Source organism: Drosophila ficusphila, unplaced genomic scaffold (assembly GCF_018152265.1).
Source record: "Drosophila ficusphila isolate 14025-0441.05 unplaced genomic scaffold, ASM1815226v1 contig_256, whole genome shotgun sequence".
NCBI lineage: Eukaryota > Metazoa > Arthropoda > Insecta > Diptera > Drosophilidae > Drosophila > Drosophila ficusphila.
In genome coordinates, this window is record NW_025064156.1 from 877993 (window position 1) to 898222 (window position 20230).

General features: G+C 45.6%; 1 protein-coding gene and 1 pseudogene across 1 annotated transcript; both read left to right on the top strand.

Annotated features, from left to right (window-relative positions):
- The first annotated feature begins 5491 nt into the window (after positions 1-5491).
- On the top strand, positions 5492-8925 carry LOC122319867 (annotated as a pseudogene).
- A 745-nt stretch (positions 8926-9670) lies between these two features.
- Positions 9671-11692, top strand: LOC122319868. Its single transcript, XM_043207662.1, has one exon. The coding sequence runs from the start codon at positions 9671-9673 to the stop codon at positions 11690-11692; it is 2022 nt and encodes a 673-aa protein (XP_043063597.1).
- The last annotated feature ends 8538 nt before the right edge of the window (positions 11693-20230 follow it).

Below are 20230 nucleotides of genomic sequence, written 5' to 3' on the forward strand. Positions count from 1 at the left end.
AGTCATCAAACCGTTATTAACCATTAAGCACAAGTCTCACTCCACCACTTTTCGGTCAGGACTTCGTCGGCCTGGCCCTCGACAGGTCCTCACTCTCGTGTGGACCGACGCCGGGTACCTTTCGCACAACTCCCTTGGATTTTCGTCGGCTGGCTCTCAGCAGGTCCTCACTCTCGTGTGACCCGACGCCGGGTACCTCTCGCACAACATCCACTGCTAAGACTCCACCAATTTCGTCGGTCTTGAGACTCGTAGACGCGCCCTATAACTTACCTTGCACCCTCGGGATCTCAGCTTAGCAGTCTCAGCTTATGTAGACGTGACCCTCGTTGGGCTTCTTGACTCGGTTATCTTGGTCCGAATATATTGGCACTTGGTATTCACTTGGGTTTCACTAGTATTGGTACGGTATCCTGCACGGCATTCACTTGACTATCCCTCCAGCGTGCGCGCGTCCTGTTGCGATGCAGCGCTCCCCTGCACTTAAAATTGTGAGAAGTTTTACAACTCCTTACAGAGGTCTGGAGTCCAAATATGTCGCCTTGACACTGTTTCTCTGATGGTTCTCTGACTCTTGCGTTAGCCGACTTTATTTCCTCCAAAAATTTCGAGTTCGTATATGTTTTCTTCGAAATCTCGTTTTCTCAAAAATTGTATTTGCACGAAAATGGTATTTTCCAAAAACTGATTATTTTCTTTCAAGAAAAATGTGGGCCTCCTCGAAAAAGGTTATGGGTCGCTTCCAAAAATGTTTGGTTCTTCACAAAAGACGTATTCTTCAAAAAATCCCGGGCCCTTTATTTTGGGACCCCAGTTTCCTTAAACAATAATAAACATTTAATACTTCTAAAGTTATCACAGTAAAAAAAAAACAACTATAGCTCATTTTCAAAATTTTCACCAAACCACTTCTACGTCGAGCTTCGCCTATCACGATCGTTTTTTCGGGTACTATTGAAAGGTTCCTTTGATCTGTTCTTCTCCCTGCCATCCCCAGCCTCTCTCTAAGATGGGTCAATGGACATCCTCAAGGCATTCTAAGAGAATCCCTAAGCCGGGATTACATGCTAACATCTTACACGCTAGATGGTTCGCCCATGGCTCAAAAGGGGGCGCTGCCCTGACCATCGCTACTTCTAAACTATCGATAGGGTCCTCCTGGGATCGACTCCAACTAAGCAGACGAAAATTTTGTTTTAGAAATGTTCAAGCATTCCTATAGCAAGTGTGAATTGTTTTGGGAATAAAAAATATTTTCTCTACCGCCCTCAAATAATAAAAAAAATTTTGCTTTTTGGTAGTATTCTGACGTCAAAAACCCGGCTGCTTATATTAAATATAAATATTATTATTATTTAATTTTCAGAACCAAAGCCATAAATACACCTATTAATATTAAATCAAAAATAATAAATATATAAAATTCCAAACCAAAATTAATATCAGCGAAATCAAATATTCAGCCTTATGAGCTTTCAAGGCCCATATAGGAAGGTTAACGCGAAATTGAAAGTGAAAGCGAGAAGAGTGGGACCGAGAGCCCCAAGGGTATCAACCAAGTACAGGAAGAAGACATAGACATTATGCACGCAGCCAAAATATGATTCAGGCCGCATTGGCTCAACAGGAACAAAGGCTTAGAGCCGAGTTTCAAAATCAAATTAGTGCAGTTAACCAAATTATTTCCAACGTAAAGATAGTGAATTTTCTATTGAAATTTTGCTTCACGTTGTTATGGAAAAATATTTAAAGTACGATGTACTGATTTGCCGTGAAATTCTAGGTCAGGGCTTTGGCGTAACCATAGATGCCAATACGTTTGTTGTTAGGAATGTTCCTTTTCCTTTCCTACACATTGAATGCTTGAATGCCACGAGACACCAGGTGACAGCCAGAACTGCAGGGCTTATAAGTCGGCACTAATCTTGGGTGTTTTTCGGATCACCCTAGTGCCTTTATGTGCAGACTAAGCATAAGTCGCCTTTAGGGGCCGTGCCTGGTTCTTGGCATGGTGAGTTATGCTTCTTTTGCTAGTATCAGCATTTTTGTATGACAAGCAGTCGGCTTACAGCTTATAAGTTTCAGTTTGATTTTGATATGAATAAAGAGCGCATAGTTCTATTAAAACAACTCCAGCGAAACCTGTTTAATTATTAAATTGGTTATCGAGCCTGAAGGGCCGTTGATAACGGAGAGAAGTTCTCCCATCATATTTCTGCAATATTCAGAAACGGCGTTGAGCCCACCAACAGAGGAGGCCAGCGCATTGGGCGAAAACGTACGTTTTCGTTTTGGATGCTCCGGCTTTCACAAACTTTTTGTCATCGTTTCGTTATCGGTATGGTTCATTTTTCATCGTTTCTCACTGTTCAAACAGCTGACTTGTTTTTTAATTAAAAGTAAACAACGCGAAAAAATGCCTTTTAAGAAACTAAATTAATCATATTTATTAATAAAAAGCTTATTTAACTTTTCTTTACAAATATTTTTTTCTTCGTTTTCATTTTAAAAGTACAATTTTTAAGTGGTTGTTGTTGTTCCACTACAAGTACGGCAGCATTGACGTTAACTTTCGGCAATAGATTTATCGACCCCTTAGCAAAACGAAAGTTGTTGTTGCCGACGGCAAATATTTTATTTATGAATCAGAAAAAAATTATTTAAAAAATAAATACGAATTAGACTGAACTACTGATGGTGTGAAATGAACATCAATAGAGCAAGGAGTCAACTATTTTTTCCTTTTGCAATTAAGAACCGATTTGATGTAGAAAAAGGCATTTACTTTTCAAATGTCAAAAAAACTTCCCCGTTTTTGAAAACGAAAAAGTCTTGCGATAGTGAAAACGGGAGCACCAATTCTCGTTTTTAAAAACGAAAACGAGAGAATCTTGTGAAAGTGAAAACCGGAGCCTGCCTGATAGAATGGCTGGCACCAGCCGTCCGCGAAATAATTTAGCCACTATCGACACGGACCGGGCTCACCGAAGGTGTAAGGAACTGCTTTTTCACTATTTGCTCGCTACGTAAAACGCGCGGCTAGCTCAGCTGAGTTTGTGTGTTCGTGGCACCAAATTTATTGTTACGTGATCCCGACAAAGAAATACACAGAAATTGGGTTAGATTTAGCAATAGGGAGATTAGTATAAGGTTGTCAAAAAAGTCTTGCGGTATTTTCGCTAGTTGGCGCTGAAAGCGCGTAGTTCTTGTTTTATTCGTCGCATCAGGTCATACTATACCTTTTTGGAAAGCTCATTTCACGCGTTAACACGTGTTTGATTGATTGTCTTTTCTTTTAAGTCGTTCGTTAGTTATAGCGTCGCAATCATGAAGCAAAATAAAGAGAAAATACGGCATATTTTACAGTACTACTACGATAAAGGCAAAAATGCATCTCAAGCCGCCAATAAAATTTGTGCAGTTTATGGACCCGATACAGTTTCCATTTCCACCGCACAACGATGGTTTCGACGTTTTCGTTCTGGTGTAGAGGTGGTCGAAGATGCGTCACGCTCCGGAAGGCCTGTCGTCGAAAATTGCGATAAAATCGCTGAATTGGTCGAAAGAGACTGGCATAGTAGCAGCCGTAGCATCGGTCAAGAGCTGGGCATGAGTCATCAAACCGTTATTAACCATTAAGCACAAGTCTCACTCCACCACTTTTCGGTCAGGACTTCGTCGGCCTGGCCCTCGACAGGTCCTCACTCTCGTGTGGACCGACGCCGGGTACCTTTCGCACAACTCCCTTGGATTTTCGTCGGCTGGCTCTCAGCAGGTCCTCACTCTCGTGTGACCCGACGCCGGGTACCTCTCGCACAACATCCACTGCTAAGACTCCACCAATTTCGTCGGTCTTGAGACTCGTAGACGCGCCCTATAACTTACCTTGCACCCTCGGGATCTCAGCTTAGCAGTCTCAGCTTATGTAGACGTGACCCTCGTTGGGCTTCTTGACTCGGTTATCTTGGTCCGAATATATTGGCACTTGGTATTCACTTGGGTTTCACTAGTATTGGTACGGTATCCTGCACGGCATTCACTTGACTATCCCTCCAGCGTGCGCGCGTCCTGTTGCGATGCAGCGCTCCCCTGCACTTAAAATTGTGAGAAGTTTTACAACTCCTTACAGAGGTCTGGAGTCCAAATATGTCGCCTTGACACTGTTTCTCTGATGGTTCTCTGACTCTTGCGTTAGCCGACTTTATTTCCTCCAAAAATTTCGAGTTCGTATATGTTTTCTTCGAAATCTCGTTTTCTCAAAAATTGTATTTGCACGAAAATGGTATTTTCCAAAAACTGATTATTTTCTTTCAAGAAAAATGTGGGCCTCCTCGAAAAAGGTTATGGGTCGCTTCCAAAAATGTTTGGTTCTTCACAAAAGACGTATTCTTCAAAAAATTCCGGGCCCTTTATTTTGGGACCCCAGTTTCCTTAAACAATAATAAACATTTATTACTTCTAAAGTTATCACAGTAAAAAAAAAAACAACTATAGCTCATTTTCAAAATTTTCACCAAACCACTTCTACGTCGAGCTTCGCCTATCACGATCGTTTTTTCGGGTACTATTGAAAGGTTCCTTTGATCTGTTCTTCTCCCTGCCATCCCCAGCCTCTCTCTAAGATGGGTCAATGGACATCCTCAAGGCATTCTAAGAGAATCCCTAAGCCGGGATTACATGCTAACATCTTACACGCTAGATGGTTCGCCCATGGCTCAAAAGGGGGCGCTGCCCTGACCATCGCTACTTCTAAACTATCGATAGGGTCCTCCTGGGATCGACTCCAACTAAGCAGACGAAAATTTTGTTTTAGAAATGTTCAAGCATTCCTATAGCAAGTGTGAATTGTTTTGGGAATAAAAAATATTTTCTCTACCGCCCTCAAATAATAAAAAAAATTTTGCTTTTTGGTAGTATTCTGACGTCAAAAACCCGGCTGCTTATATTAAATATAAATATTATTATTATTTAATTTTCAGAACCAAAGCCATAAATACACCTATTAATATTAAATCAAAAATAATAAATATATAAAATTCCAAACCAAAATTAATATCAGCGAAATCAAATATTCAGCCTTATGAGCTTTCAAGGCCCATATAGGAAGGTTAACGCGAAATTGAAAGTGAAAGCGAGAAGAGTGGGACCGAGAGCCCCAAGGGTATCAACCAAGTACAGGAAAAAGACATAGACATTATGAACGCAGCCAAAATATGATTCAGGCCGCATTGGCTCAACAGGAACAAAGGCTTAGAGCCGAGTTTCAAAATCAAATTAGTGCAGTTAACCAAATTATTTCCAACGTAAAGATAGTGAATTTTCTATTGAAATTTTGCTTCACGTTGTTATGGAAAAATATTTAAAGTACGATGTACTGATTTGCCGTGAAATTCTAGGTCAGGGCTTTGGCGTAACCATAGATGCCAATACGTTTGTTTTACACAAGATCAGCAGTTTCAATACACTGTCAAGCATTGTTGAGTTGAATATCATGGATACCGTGAATGGAGGTGTGAAATTGAGTCAGTCCGATCGAGTTGAACTTGCGGAAGTATTGAAGTCGCATGCACCAGCGTTTACAAAGGGTATACCTAATCGCCGAGTTACTACGGGTGAATTAGAAATCCGTCTGATTGATGCCAATAAAACGGTGATGACGCGTCTGTATAGATTGAGCGTTGAAAAAAAGTTAGTAGTGAGAGACAAGATACAGGAACTTAGCATCGAAAGTCATACGTTCAAGCTTTTCCCCTTTTGCAGTGATCGCTTGTGTATCGATTATCGAGAATTGAACGCTAATACCGTCTCAGATAAATACCCGTTGCCTCTAATATCGGACCAAATTGATAGACTGCGCGGCGCCAAGTATTACTCAAGTCTTGACATGGCGAGTGGTTTCTACCAGATGCAATTACATCCCGACTCGATTGAACGCACAGCATTTGTTATAACAGAATGCCAATACGAATTCGTGGCCATGCCCTTGGCTTGAAGAACGCATCCTCAGTGTTCCAGCGAGCCATAATGCGAGCCTTGGGTGAAGTTTGCAATTGTTTACATCGACGATGTTTTGATTGTTGCTAGTACAAAAGGCGAGACTTAAGGAGACTAATATATACAAATATTAAAAAGCGGTAAACCTCAGGGTACCTCATCACACTGACAAACACGCTACCATAGCATTTCAACTCAATTTTTGTGGTTTTCATTTATCATTTCCAAGTGAGTTAAATTTTTTCACATATGTACATAATTTGAAAACCTTAGTGTTCTCTGCTCAGTTAAATTCATGGACAAACGGGTATTGTGTTCACTGTGAAATTGTGAAAAAAAGAATTTTTATTCAATTTAAGTTGAACTGTGAAAATTATGTGGATCGTGCATTTGAGAATAAATTCACCACTCTGTCCATAGTCCAAAATGCTTAGAGGACGACGTGCAAACATTGGCCGCAGACATCCAAGCCAGCAACAAGTATATTCACAAAACTTAAGCGAAGAAAGACAATTGAGCACATGGAGATCATTGGCATCATTCAATCGCTTGGCATTCCAATATGATCCCACTGCGAACTACAGTGATAATAAAAATTTAGATATTGGACCAATGGCGACTATATACCGATATTGCAGTGCGTATAAGTTTAAAAGAGAAACGGCTGGATTGTGCTGCGCAAGTGGAAAAGTCAAACTGGAAAAGTGTTAAATCACCATCCTTCTATACTTCCATATATTTGAAAAATGTTGCAACATTGACTATTATGTTGTTAAATTGTGTTGACCAGCGAAGCGAACACAGGACCTCAGGAATATATAAAATTCCAAACCAAAATTAATTTCAGCCAAATCCAATATTCGGCCATTTAATATAAGTATATCATGTTGACAATAGAGTAGCCTTATGAGCTTTCAGGACCCATATAAAGAGTGTCGGGTCATCCAGCCGCAGCAGATATTTAGGATCTCTTAATGCTAGCTCTTAGCTTATCTGCATAATTACCATCGCTCTCGCTCTCTAATTATCTTTCTATTTGCTCTCTCTCGTTGCTTGTCGGCTTCTACTTTGGGTCAGCAATCGGCTGATCCGCGTCTCAATTTTTATTGTATTACCTCTTTTCGATCCCGCGGACCATTTGTAACTCTTTTTCGTCGAAAATAAAATCGCTGCTACAGAATTCGAAAACAGAATTTCTTCGTGCATAATTATTTCAACAGCTAATAAAAAAGCTTATTAGCTCAACATTTGGTGACCCCGACGTGATTTGTGCATAAAAGGGACTCAGTGCAAGTCACAAAAAAAATAATTTATTTTACCAGGCTGCATATTTTGTTTTATCTGTGTTGCAGCTACATTGTGCGTTTACCTGCCATAAACAACACAAATATTTATAAATTGATTTGTGAAAATAATAACACTCTTGGTTACACGAACTTGTACATAAGGCGATATATAGACCAGCAGCGGACCAATTTTTCGCATTCTCCTTTGCGCTCATCTTCCCGCTGAAGCCGAATTTTGCCCGCTGAGTCTGCTGCATATCTCACTTTATGTTTGTTACAAAACAATAAAATTAATTGATTTATGCAAATAATACCACTCCTGGTTACACAAGCTTTACATAAGGAGGTATATAGACCAGAAGCGGACCGATTTTCGCTGTTCCCCGTTACGCTTATCTTCCCGCTGAAGCCGAATTTTGCCCGCCGAATTTGCTGCATTTATTTTGTTGTTGTTGCTGCTTAACATGGCTTCAGAAAATTCGGTTAGCGTCACCGACAATCGCAATTCAAACAGGGTGACATTTTTTGAAGCGCAAGGCAACTTCAATGTTTAATAGAGTGGAGCGGTTAATGGAATCCCTTTCAAGTTCGGCTTTGAATTCTTTTGACGATTCTGGCCTTCATGTGAGGTTGGAACTTATCGAGGAGCTTCAAAGGGCGTTTAAAAAGGTTCTCAACGAGCTGGAAGAATTGGATTTTGAGGAAATTGGAAATGACTTGGAGGAGAGATTTGATGATGTCGTCGTAATTCTGAAGTCGACGGTTCGATCGGAGATCACAAAGCGCTCCTCGCAACTGCTTCAGCACTCAACCTTTGCTGATGGCAATACGCCCGGTCATTTCGGCCATCAGCAGCGGGAAGCTCTGCGCCGAGCGATTCCGCTTCCCGTTCTTGAACTTCCGAAATTCGCTGGAGGTTATGCGAATTGGTCAGATTTCTATTCTATGTTTACAACCATCATAGATAGTCATCCTGACCTGACCAACATTGAAAAGCTGCAACATCTACGCTCATGTCTAAGGGATTCTGCGTTGGAAACCATCCGCTCGCTGGAAATTTCGGATGGCAATTATTCTGTTGCTTTAGACTTACTGCAAAACAGATTTGATAACCGTCGTTTGGTTTTTCAGGCACACATTACTGAGATCCTGGGGCTTAAGGCAGTGCAGAGTGCTTCCGTCTCGATGCTTCGTGAGCTGTGCGACAAATTTAACGCTCATATTCGTGCTTTAAAGGGATTGGGCACGACAGAACAAATCGCGGGATGCATCATCGTCCAAGTACTGCTTCAAAAGCTAGATCCTGCGAGCCAGGCAAAATGGGAGGAGCGGTTAGAGGATCCAGCAGTCGTCAATATAATTCCGACGTGGGAATCCATGGCTTCATTTTTTGGAGCAGCGATGCAGAACATTGGAGACAATGGATTTCGCCATGGCAAGCTATGCGTCTGGCAATCAGGTGGGAAATAACCGAACGTCTAATTCTCGCAGATCTGCTTTTGTTGCCACAAATAGTAACCCTTGGTTTTGTTCGTTCTGTAATGCTTCTGGTCACTCCATCCATTATTGTCAAGATTTTAAAGCCCTGCCCCCTGCTAATCGGCTTCAAGAAGTAAAGAGGCTCTCTTTGCATAAACTGCCTTAAGATAGGGCATCAATTGAGGCAGTGCAATTCCAGCAATTGTCGGGCATTCGGAGCTAAACACCACACCCTCCTTCACTTGGGAAATTTATCCTCAGCTTCTCCTCAGGCAGGACCACAGCTTCCAGAAGCTATTGCCGCTGTCGCATCCAATACTGTCGTTGAACCCTCTGCCGTGTCTTCCTCATCCACTGCTCTTATTGCTCAAGATTTCAGTACTGACATTGTGCTCCTAGCCACTGCCACCGTTCTCATTAAAAACCGGTCTGGAGTTTTCGTTCCATGTCGAGCCCTTCTTGACTCCGGCTCTCAGCTGCATCTAATAACATCTCGCTTCGCAGATCAGCTTCAAACAAAGAAGATAAAGACTTCGGCTTCTGTTACTGGAATAGGTGATTCCAGCTTTGTTACAAATTGTCACGCAGTTAATATTACGATGCAGTCCCGAACGTCTGAGTACACGGTGAACATAACCGCAGTTATTGCTCCCAATATAACTGAGCGACAGCCTAGTTTCAATGTGGACATCGGCAGCTGGAAAATACCGCAAAACATACAATTAGCTGACCCGACGTTTTATGTCCCTCAGCGTGTGGATCTTTTGATTGGAGCCAGTTTGTTTTACGAGCTGTTGTGCGTTGGGCAAATTAAGCTCCCACCTGGCTTACCGCTTATACAAAAAACTCGCCTGGGCTGGGTTGTTTCCGGAGGATATGGCGTCTCCAATGGCTCATCGTTAATCTCGACCATGGCCTTGCCTACCATTAATAAGGATAATAGCTTGGATCGACTTGATGATCTTCTTCGTCGATTTTGGGAGGTGGAAAGCTGCGTGGAGCCAATTGCACATGCTACTAAGGAAGAACTGGACTGTGAGGCGCACTTTACAAAGCATTTCATTCGCTCTCCTGCTGGAGATTATTCTGTTCGTTTGCCTGCCAAGCTCAACCTGGAATTATTGGGTGAGTCCTACCAGCAAGCTTATCGTAGATTCCTGTCCCTAGAGAAGAAACTAGATCGTCGGCCAGCCTTGAAGTCCCAATATGCGGCTTTTATAAAGGAATACCTTGACTTGGGGCACATGTCAACAGTTGCTGGCGCAGACCTCGCTTCTTGTCGCTTCTTTTTGCCTCATCATTGCGTCATAAAGGAGGAGAGTTCCACTACAAAGCTACGCGTAGTTTTTGACGGATCTGCCGCGACTTCATCAGGCTACTCTCTTAATGATTTGCTCATGGCAGGCCCCGTAACCTTAAGTCCCTGTAGGCGTTCTGTCTTGTCTGCCATTGCACGATTTTATGATCCTCTTGGATTGGTTGGGCCGGTGATAGCAAAAGCGAAAATTTTCCTTCAGCAATTGTGCAAGGAAAGGTTATCCTGGGATGAAAGTCTTCCTGAGGCTCAGAATACGGAATGGAGTTCAATATGCAGGAGTTTCGAGCAAATCAGGCGTTTGGGTTTCCCTCGGCAAGTGCTTTCTCCAAATTCAGAGATTCAGGTCCATGGATTTTGCGATGCCAGCATGGAAGCATACGGCGCCTGTGTCTACATCGTGTGCAGTGGACAGTCGCGGTTGCTTTGTTCAAAGTCAAGGGTTGCTCCCTTGAAGACACTCACCGTGCCCAAGCTGGAGCTTTGTGGAGCCGATCTCTTATCTAAGCTTATCTCAGAGGTAGCTGGCACCAACGTATTCAAGGGACAGTATTATTGTTGGAGTGACTCTGCGGTTGCGCTGTCCTGGATCCGAGACGAGCCCTCCAGATTCAACATGTTTGTGGCAAACCGAGTTGCTGCCATTCAAGAGCGAACCGATTCGATGGAGTGGCGTTACGTTCCAACTTCTTTGAATCCGGCTGACATTCTCTCCCGAGGTGTCCTTCCCACTGAGCTGAGCGAGTCCCCTGTCTGGTTTAATGGGCCGGCATTTCTTTGCAGACCCAAGTTTGACTGGCCTTCCCCAATCCTTGCTGAGAAGTCAACGCTTGAGCTTCGCCGAAAGGTCCTGTTTATAAAATCGCCATACGTAGATATCGTAGCCTGTTCCAAATTTGCAAATTCCTTCGCGGCGCTTCAAAGAATTTTCGGATACGTCTGCAAATTTATTAATCGCATTCGGCAGCCGGATCTTAAGGTGTCGGATATCCAAAGCGGTACTCAGTTATTGCTTCGGCTGGTTCAGCGTTCTCATTTATGGGAAGACATAAAATCCTTGCAGTCTAAGGAAGTTGTAGCCCCATCTAGTTCGCTTGCGGCTCTATCTCCTTTTATCGATCATTTTGGGCTTCTTAGAGTGGATGGCCGACTAAAAAACTCGTCGCTGGATTTCAATGGCCGTCATCCAATCATATTGCCACGGAGCCATCCTGTCACAGCCGCCGTCATTACTCACTTTCATGAGCGTAATCTGCACACTGGACCTCGGGCCCTACTCGGCATAATTCGATCCCAGTATTGGCCTATTGGGGGGAGGAAGACAGTGAGCAAGGTCTTGAACAAATGCGTCAGATGCTTTCGAACGAAGCGTCGATTAGTCGAGCATGTAATGGCGGATCTCCCAAAGGAGCGATTGGATGGATCGCATGCATTTGAAGTCACTGGCATTGATTTTTGTGGGCCATTCTTTTACAAGCCGGAAGTGCGAAATAAGGCCCCAGTGAAATGCTACGTTTGCGTCTTTATCTGCTTCGCAACAAAGGCCATACACTTGGAGTTGATCAGGGATCTCTCAACAGTATCATTTCTGCATGGCCTCAAGAGATTTATATTGTAACGACCCTGTTCCGGGAGGCGGTGTAGCTCGCCGATGGCCAGGGTTCGGGACAGAATTTCCTATCTAGTTTGGCCCCTCTTCAAGATCGGTTTACCTTCTCCTTTTCCAGAATAACTCGAGGGGATAATGCGGTGCCGAGAGAGCTTTCGTATATTTCTTTACTTAGACTTAACTATAATATGGATGATGGTCGGGTGTTTTGGGGTATTTTCTTGTCGTATATTTGCTTATTCTGAATTAAGTCTACGGGGTATTATTATAGTCGGGATAGATATAGTCTGAATTGATAGTCTGGTTGATATAGCTTGGTATGATCTCTCGGCGTTCTGTCGGGCCGAGGGGTGTTGAGCCGGTGATGTTCGACGCTCCGGCGCTGCTGAAGGGCCGGGGCTACGTTGACGTCCGGCGCTGCTGGAGGACCGGGACTACGTTGGTGTCCGGCGCTACTGAAGGGCCGGGTTGACGTCGATGTCCGGCGCTGCGGAAGGGCCGGGGTTGCGTCGATGTCCGGCGCTGCGGAAGGGCCGGGGTTGCGTCGATGTCCGGCGCTGCGGAAGGGCCGGGGTTGCGTCGATGTCCGGCGCTGCGGAAGGGCCGGGGCGACGTCGGTATTCGTTGCGGCTGAAAAGCCGAGTACTCCGTGCGGCTGAAGAGCCGGCTTAATTTCGACGGCTGAAAAGCCGGGTGTTCCGTGTGGCTGAAAAGCCGGTTGGGTCTACGGCTATAGAGCCGGGTGCTCCGTCGGCTGAAGGTCCGGTTTGGTTCCTACGGCTGGGAGGCTGGATCGGTCGCTGCGGCTGAAGAGCCGGTTGGGAGTGCCGTCGATCGGCTCGGGATTCCGCTGTCGCGTCGTGCTCTGTTCGTCCGTCAGGGGAACGCTCTACTCGGGTGGGGTCATGCAGCAGGAGTCCAATGCTACTCCGCTTCGCTCCCGGGTCGGAAGCCGGGGCGTGACTTCTAGGAGGAACTCTCTGAGCTGGGCTGACTGATAAATCACACCGGACTCAGAGATCTTGACCAGGCCGAAGGTTGATTATTACTAACCAGACCGGGCGTAGGTGATCCTTCCTAGGTCGCGAGCCGAATAAAGATCCGTGCTCTGCGGAAAACCACCACCAGAAATAGAGAACAGAACACTTACCCCTTTGATGTTGCTCGATCAGACGCCTGAGCACAAGTGACTGGAATGGGGACGTGGCACTGCTTATATAGGCCCCAGATGGTACTTAGTGTGCCCAGATAGCTGGTGGGATTATCCCACGATTACCGATAGTCGTCGATCGTTATCGATCGACCAGGGCTACGTAAACAGTTATCGATATCTATCGTTTTCTCAGGGTTGCATATATAGTTATCGATAGCTTGTCTAGGGCTGCGTAAACAGTTATCGGTTGCCCGCGCATTTGAAAATAAGAGCTTATTTATTGTTTTGGTTTATTCTTTTATTTATTTATTTATTTTATTGTGGCGGCGGGCCGTCACACTCCCCCCTCTTTGGAGACCGGGGTCTGGGTTGTGTTGACCCTGATATGACCCGCTCGCCCTATGCGGATCCGGGTGGAGAGATCGCCTGAGACGACCTTGTGGGTCCCTCGGGTTCCGGGACGCCAGGCAGCCTTGAGGTATGCCACCATATCGGCGACCTTTGCCTCGTGCTCCGGGTCTTTCTTTTTGGCTCGTCATCCCAATCACTCTCCGTGTCGTCATCCTTTTGTTGTTTTTTTCTCGTTGTCCCGTTGTATCGCCGAAAGTCGTCTTGGTGTTCTCCATGGGGTCTGAGGTTTTTGCTTGTCGATCAGTTCGTTTCTCTTTGTTCCGGTGGAGGTCGCTGGGGTCGGTCGTGGAGTTGCGATGGGTCGTGCCTGGTTTGGGGTTTCGTTTCCTTGTTTTATGGTGGGTTGTTTTCGTAGTCCTAGTTCCTTGTTCCGCTGTCCTATTCCGTGGTTGTTATGGTTGCTGGTGCGTGGGTCCTGGTTCTGTGCTGTTGTCGTCGTCGTTTGTCTTGGAGGTGCCTGCCTGGCCACTGGTGCTGCTCGGGTTCGGGTTCTGATCTCGGGCCCTATTGTTTCAATGGCCGAGAGCAGTACCACCCGTCTACGGTTGGCATCCAGCTTTTCCAGCGAGGCCCGGTATTTTGCCGCTGAATTCTTGAATTTGTTCTCCATCTGTAATTTTTTGGAGATTTGTTTATGTCGGATCTCGTTTTCCTTTTTATGACTAGCTACGTTTGTGACTATGTTGCTAACTACGGCGTTCCCTTTATATGGTTTAAGTTCGCTAACGTAAGCCCTATGTCTTTTTCCAGTAGTATTATGTTTTAGGTTTGCTATCACTGCGGATATGAAACCTATAACCTTAAATGGTCCTTCGTATTTTGGCGCTAGTTTGGCCGCAAACCCTTCGGCTGCTTTGGATAATGGGTGTTGTCGTTCCCAAACGAGGTCTCCGATCTTGGGTTTCCAGTCTCTTTTTCGTAAGTTGTAGGCTCTTGCCTGGTCACATGCAGCCTTTCCCATGTTTTCTCGCGCTAGCTCCCCTGTCTCTTTTATTCTTTTCCATCGGTCCTCTCTTGTTTCTTCTACTATGCCTGATCCTGATGTGGTTTCGTTAAAGAGACTGCCTGGTAGTCGTAGTTCTCTTCCATATAGAAGATACGCTGGGCTATACCCCGTTGATTCCGATCGGCTGCTGTTTATGGCTAGCATTATTTCTGGTAGCCAATCGTCCCATCTTTTGTGTTCCGCGCCCGTGAGTTGTGCCAACATTGTTTTGATAGTCCTGTTTGCTCTTTCCGCTGGGTTCTCCTGAGGTGTGTATGGTGCTGTCAGTTGGTGTGTTATCCCCCATCTTTCTAGCTGGGATTTAAATTTTCTGCTTGTAAACTGAACCCCATTGTCTGATATTAATTTCTTTGGTGCTCCATATCGGTTCAAGATCTGTTCCCTAAGCGTCTTGATTACGCTTTCTGTGTTTGCCTTTCTTATGGCCGCCAGTTCTACCCACTTAGAAAATTTGTCGAAGAAGACCAGTAACATGTTGTGGCCGTGGCTCGATCTTGGTAATGGGCCTACAAAGTCTACGCATAGTGTCTCCCATGGTGCCTGTGCTATCTCGGTGAGCATCTTTCCTGCAGCCTGTTGCTGCGACGTTTTATACTGTTGGCATAGTTCACAGCATTGTACAAATTGTTTTATATCTCTATGCATGCCTTGCCAATAGTAGTTAGTCATAATTCGCTGTTTCGTCTTTCTTATGCCTAAGTGTCCTGCTACTGTGTCGCAATGGTTTTCTTTGAGGACTCGTTCCCTTTGTTTCTTTGCTACGCATAGTTTCCATGGCTGGGTATCCTCGTCTGTTGCCCATGATGGTAGGTTTCTGTAAAGTCTTCCTTCTATGACTGCGTAGTCTGGCCATGATGCTGGGTCTTTTTCTATTGCTAGTAGTTTTTGTTTTATCCAGTTGTCTTCTTCCATTTCTGCTCCTCGAACTTCTTCCTCTAGCATTCTGGATAGTGCGTCTGCCACTACGTTAAGTTTTCCCTTGCGGTAGCGAATCTCAAATGAGTATGGCTGCATTGCCAATGCCCATCTAGCTATCCGACCTGACGGGCTCTCAATTGAGTTCAACCATTTAAGTGCTTGGTGATCTGTTATGACCACGAAGTGGTATCCTTCTAGGTACATTCTCATTTTTTGATTCCCCAGTGGATTGCCAAGCACTCTTTTTCGGTGGCTGAGTATTTTGCTTCTGTTTTGGTAAGTCTTCTACTAGCGTATGCGATCACTTGTTCGCCGTTTTCGCCTTCCTGTGTTAGGACTGCTCCTAGCCCGTAATCACTGGCGTCGGTCTGTAGTGTGAACGTTTTTGTGAAGTCGGGACAGCTTAGGACTGGTGCCTCTGTTAGCGCACGTTTTAGGGCTTGTGCTGCTTCTTCATGTTCTGTGTTCCATTTGAATTTTTCCCCTTTCTTGACCAGGTCGTATAGAGGTTTTGCTAGCTCGGTGAAATTAGGTACGAACCTTCTGTACCACGAGGCTACTCCCAGGAAGCTGTGTACTTGTTTTGTTGTTTTTGGACTTGGCATTTTTTGGATTGCGGAAATTTTTTCTGGATCTGTGTGTATCCCTCTTGCGCTGACTATATGGCCTAGATATTTTAGTTCTTCCTTAAAAAAGTGGCATTTCTCGGTGTTGATTCGCAGGTTTGCTTTTCTGAGTCGTCTCATTACCTCCTGTAGTTTTTCCATATGTTCCTGTTTTGTTCTCCCTATCACTACGATATCGTCCAGGTATGCGAATGCAAATGGTTCCATCTCCGGTCCGATAACTGAATCTAATGCTCTTTGAAATGTGGCTGGTGCTGTGTGTAGCCCGAATGGCATTACCTTCCATTGGAATAGTCCTCGTCCTGGGACTGTGAAAGCCGTGTACTGTCTGCTGCTTTCTTCCATAGGTATTTGCCAATATCCGCTCTTTAAGTCTAATGTACTTATATATTTTGCTTCTCTGAGTTGATTCAGGATGTGATCCATCCGTGGTACCGGGTATGCGTCTCGTTCTGAGTGTTCGTTAAGTTGTCTGTAGTCGACGCACAATCGCCATTGCTTGTTTTTCTTCTCCACTATTACTACTGGGGAGCTGTATGCTGAGTGTGATGGTTCGATGAGGTCTTGTGCCAGAAGTTCGTCTATTTGTTTGTTGATGATGGACTGCATTGCTGGGTTGCGAGGGTAGTATCTCTGTTTGATGGGCCTATCGTGTTTCATGAAGATTCTGTGTTCTGCTATGTGACTGACTCCCTTGACTTGTTCCATTAAATGTAGTTCCTTCTTGAGAATCTCTTGGATCGTCTCTTCTGTGAGATCGTCCGTTGTTAGGGACCCTATACCCTGTGTACTGTCTTTTGTTGGTTTCTTTTTTTCTTGTTTCTTCTTTTTTGTTCCGATGTGTGCTGTAATACCTCCACATTGAATGGTAGCATTGCATTGTTGTAAGAAGTCGACTCCCAGGAGTAGGTTTCCAATAACTTCGTCGAGGATTAATAATATGACTGTTTTGGATAGGGTTCCTAGTTGGATCGGCACTTCTAGCGCTTCTGTTACGGTTCTGTTTGTTCCGTCTGCTAGTCTTATGGCTTCCGTTACTCGTTTTCGTGTTCCGAGTGTCGCTATTTCGTTTGCGAGTTCTCTGCCTATAAAACTTCTCGTGGCTCCGGTGTCTATCGTACCTTCTACTCTCCTGGTGCCTATTCTAACATGTGCAAGTACTCGCCTATTCCTAAATTCTATCGATGTTGCGGGTTGCCTGTCGGTCGTCTGGGCCCTGGGTACCCGCTCTGCTCCCATCGGCCTCTCTCGTTTCCCGAGTTTTCCTGTCTGCGGCAGCAGTGTATTGTCCGATTTCCGTCTTGTCCACAAACCCAGCAGAACAGCCTTGGTGGATTGTTACATCCCCGTGCTGAGTGTCCCACCATCTTGCATCTTGAGCATCTATTCCTCATGTCGAAAGTTTCTACTATTCCTCTGTTTAGTGACTGGGTTGGTTGTTGCGGTCTCCAGTAGTCTCTTGTCTGGTATTGTGTCCTTTGTGGTGCTATGTATTCTTGTCTTTCTTCTGGTTCTTCAGCTTGGAGTGCCTCGAATTCTTCTGCTAGTCGCAGGTATTCCATTAATGATCTGCATTCCCCACGTTTGGCATACCGCTTGAATTCTACGCGACTGTTCCTGTAGATCCATTCTAATTTACTGTCCTCTGTGAGTTTTGTAAACCTCATAATTTTCCGTAGTTCTCGTGCGAACTCCTTTGCTGGCTCATTTTTTCCCTGATGTCTGCGTGTTATTTGTTCCATTTTCTTTTCTTCGTGGTCTGCTGGCTTGAAGTATTCCAGAAATTCGTGTTTGAAACGTTTCCATGATGTCATCTCTTTCGGGTGGGTGTGCCACCAGTCCAAGGCTCCATCTTTTAGCAAGATTACCATTGCTCCTACTGCTTGGTCATTCTCTAGTCCGTATGCTTCTGTTAATTCCTCTATCCTGTAGATGAATTCGTCCGGGTCCCCAGTGCCGTCGAATTCTTCTCTCCAGCTACGTATGACTCCCATTGTCGTTATTTTGTCCATTGTGTTCCTTATTGGCGTTGGTGACGGCTTACTGTCTTCTTGGGTCTGGTGAATGGGTTTATTTATGTCCGTTGGTATCTGTAGTGTCAATTGGTTCCCTCGATCTATGTTCCTTTTTATGCTGCCCGATGTCTCGGGTGTCGGAGACGGGTTTCTCGTGTGCCTTTGGGATAGTTCCAGTAGTCGTCTTGTTGTTTCTTCGTCGTGGTCTTGTCTTGTGAATTCGGACATCTGTCTTCGCATATCTTCGCAAAGATTTTCGGGTTTGATGTTGAATTCCTTGAGGTATTCTTCCAGTTGAGATTTGTTTATATTTGTTATCCACCCTCTTGTTATTTTTTCTGCCATTGTGTATTTTTTATTTGGCTTGGGAAGGGGGTAAACGATCTTGGTTGTTTATAAGAGGAGGCCACTGTCTCTTGTCTGAACTGCTCGGGCGCCACTGTAACGACCCTGTTCCGGGAGGCGGTGTAGCTCGCCGATGGCCAGGGTTCGGGACAGAATTTCCTATCTAGTTTGGCCCCTCTTCAAGATCGGTTTACCTTCTCCTTTCCCAGAATAACTCGAGGGGATAATGCGGTGCCGAGAGAGCTTTCGTATATTTCTTTACTTAGACTTAACTATAATATGGATGATGGTCGGGTGTTTTGGGGTATTTTCTTGTCGTATATTTGCTTATTCTGAATTAAGTCTACGGGGTATTATTATAGTCGGGATAGATATAGTCTGAATTGATAGTCTGGTTGATATAGCTTGGTATGATCTCTCGGCGTTCTGTCGGGCCGAGGGGTGTTGAGCCGGTGATGTTCGACGCTCCGGCGCTGCTGAAGGGCCGGGGCTACGTTGACGTCCGGCGCTGCTGGAGGACCGGGACTACGTTGGTGTCCGGCGCTACTGAAGGGCCGGGTTGACGTCGATGTCCGGCGCTGCGGAAGGGCCGGGGTTGCGTCGATGTCCGGCGCTGCGGAAGGGCCGGGGTTGCGTCGATGTCCGGCGCTGCGGAAGGGCCGGGGTTGCGTCGATGTCCGGCGCTGCGGAAGGGCCGGGGCGACGTCGGTATTCGTTGCGGCTGAAAAGCCGAGTACTCCGTGCGGCTGAAGAGCCGGCTTAATTTCGACGGCTGAAAAGCCGGGTGTTCCGTGTGGCTGAAAAGCCGGTTGGGTCTACGGCTATAGAGCCGGGTGCTCCGTCGGCTGAAGGTCCGGTTTGGTTCCTACGGCTGGGAGGCTGGATCGGTCGCTGCGGCTGAAGAGCCGGTTGGGAGTGCCGTCGATCGGCTCGGGATTCCGCTGTCGCGTCGTGCTCTGTTCGTCCGTCAGGGGAACGCTCTACTCGGGTGGGGTCATGCAGCAGGAGTCCAATGCTACTCCGCTTCGCTCCCGGGTCGGAAGCCGGGGCGTGACTTCTAGGAGGAACTCTCTGAGCTGGGCTGACTGATAAATCACACCGGACTCAGAGATCTTGACCAGGCCGAAGGTTGATTATTACTAACCAGACCGGGCGTAGGTGATCCTTCCTAGGTCGCGAGCCGAATAAAGATCCGTGCTCTGCGGAAAACCACCACCAGAAATAGAGAACAGAACACTTACCCCTTTGATGTTGCTCGATCAGACGCCTGAGCACAAGTGACTGGAATGGGGACGTGGCACTGCTTATATAGGCCCCAGATGGTACTTAGTGTGCCCAGATAGCTGGTGGGATTATCCCACGATTACCGATAGTCGTCGATCGTTATCGATCGACCAGGGCTACGTAAACAGTTATCGATATCTATCGTTTTCTCGGGGTTGCATATATAGTTATCGATAGCTTGTCTAGGGCTGCGTAAACAGTTATCGGTTGCCCGCGCATTTGAAAATAAGAGCTTATTTATTGTTTTGGTTTATTCTTTTATTTATTTATTTATTTTATTGTGGCGGCGGGCCGTCACACACCAGGAGAAGACCGCGGCAGATTTGGTCGGACAATGCAACCAACTTTGTCGGTGCACGCAATGAGCTGCTTGAGTTAAGACGCTTGTTCCTCAGCGACGAGCATCAGAAAGCGACGTTGGACTTTTGCCTAGCGGAGCTTATTGCTTGGCGCTTTATTCCTCCCAGATCGCCGCATTTTGGTGGTCTCTGGGAAGCAGCGGTGAAGACGGCGAAGTACCATTTCTACCGCGCTATTGGACCTTCAGTGCTGGCCTTCGACGAGCTGCGGACTCTTCTGTGCCATATTTCGGCAGTAGTTAACTCTCGGCCTTTAGTCTCAATTTCAGAAAATCCCGCTGATCTGGATGTGCTAACGCCAGCCCACTTTCTGAATGGTGGTCCACCATCCTCATTCATCGAGCCGGATGTGACCGCCCTTAACTTCAATCGGTTGGATGGATGGCAACGTGTGGCCTATTTGCAGCAAGTCTTCTGGACCCGATGGAAG

What these genes read in the sequence shown, in the direction of transcription:
- LOC122319868 (XM_043207662.1), top strand. Translation starts at nt 9,671, where the DNA reads ATGGCCTTGCCTACCATTAATAAGGATAATAGCTTGGATCGACTTGAT.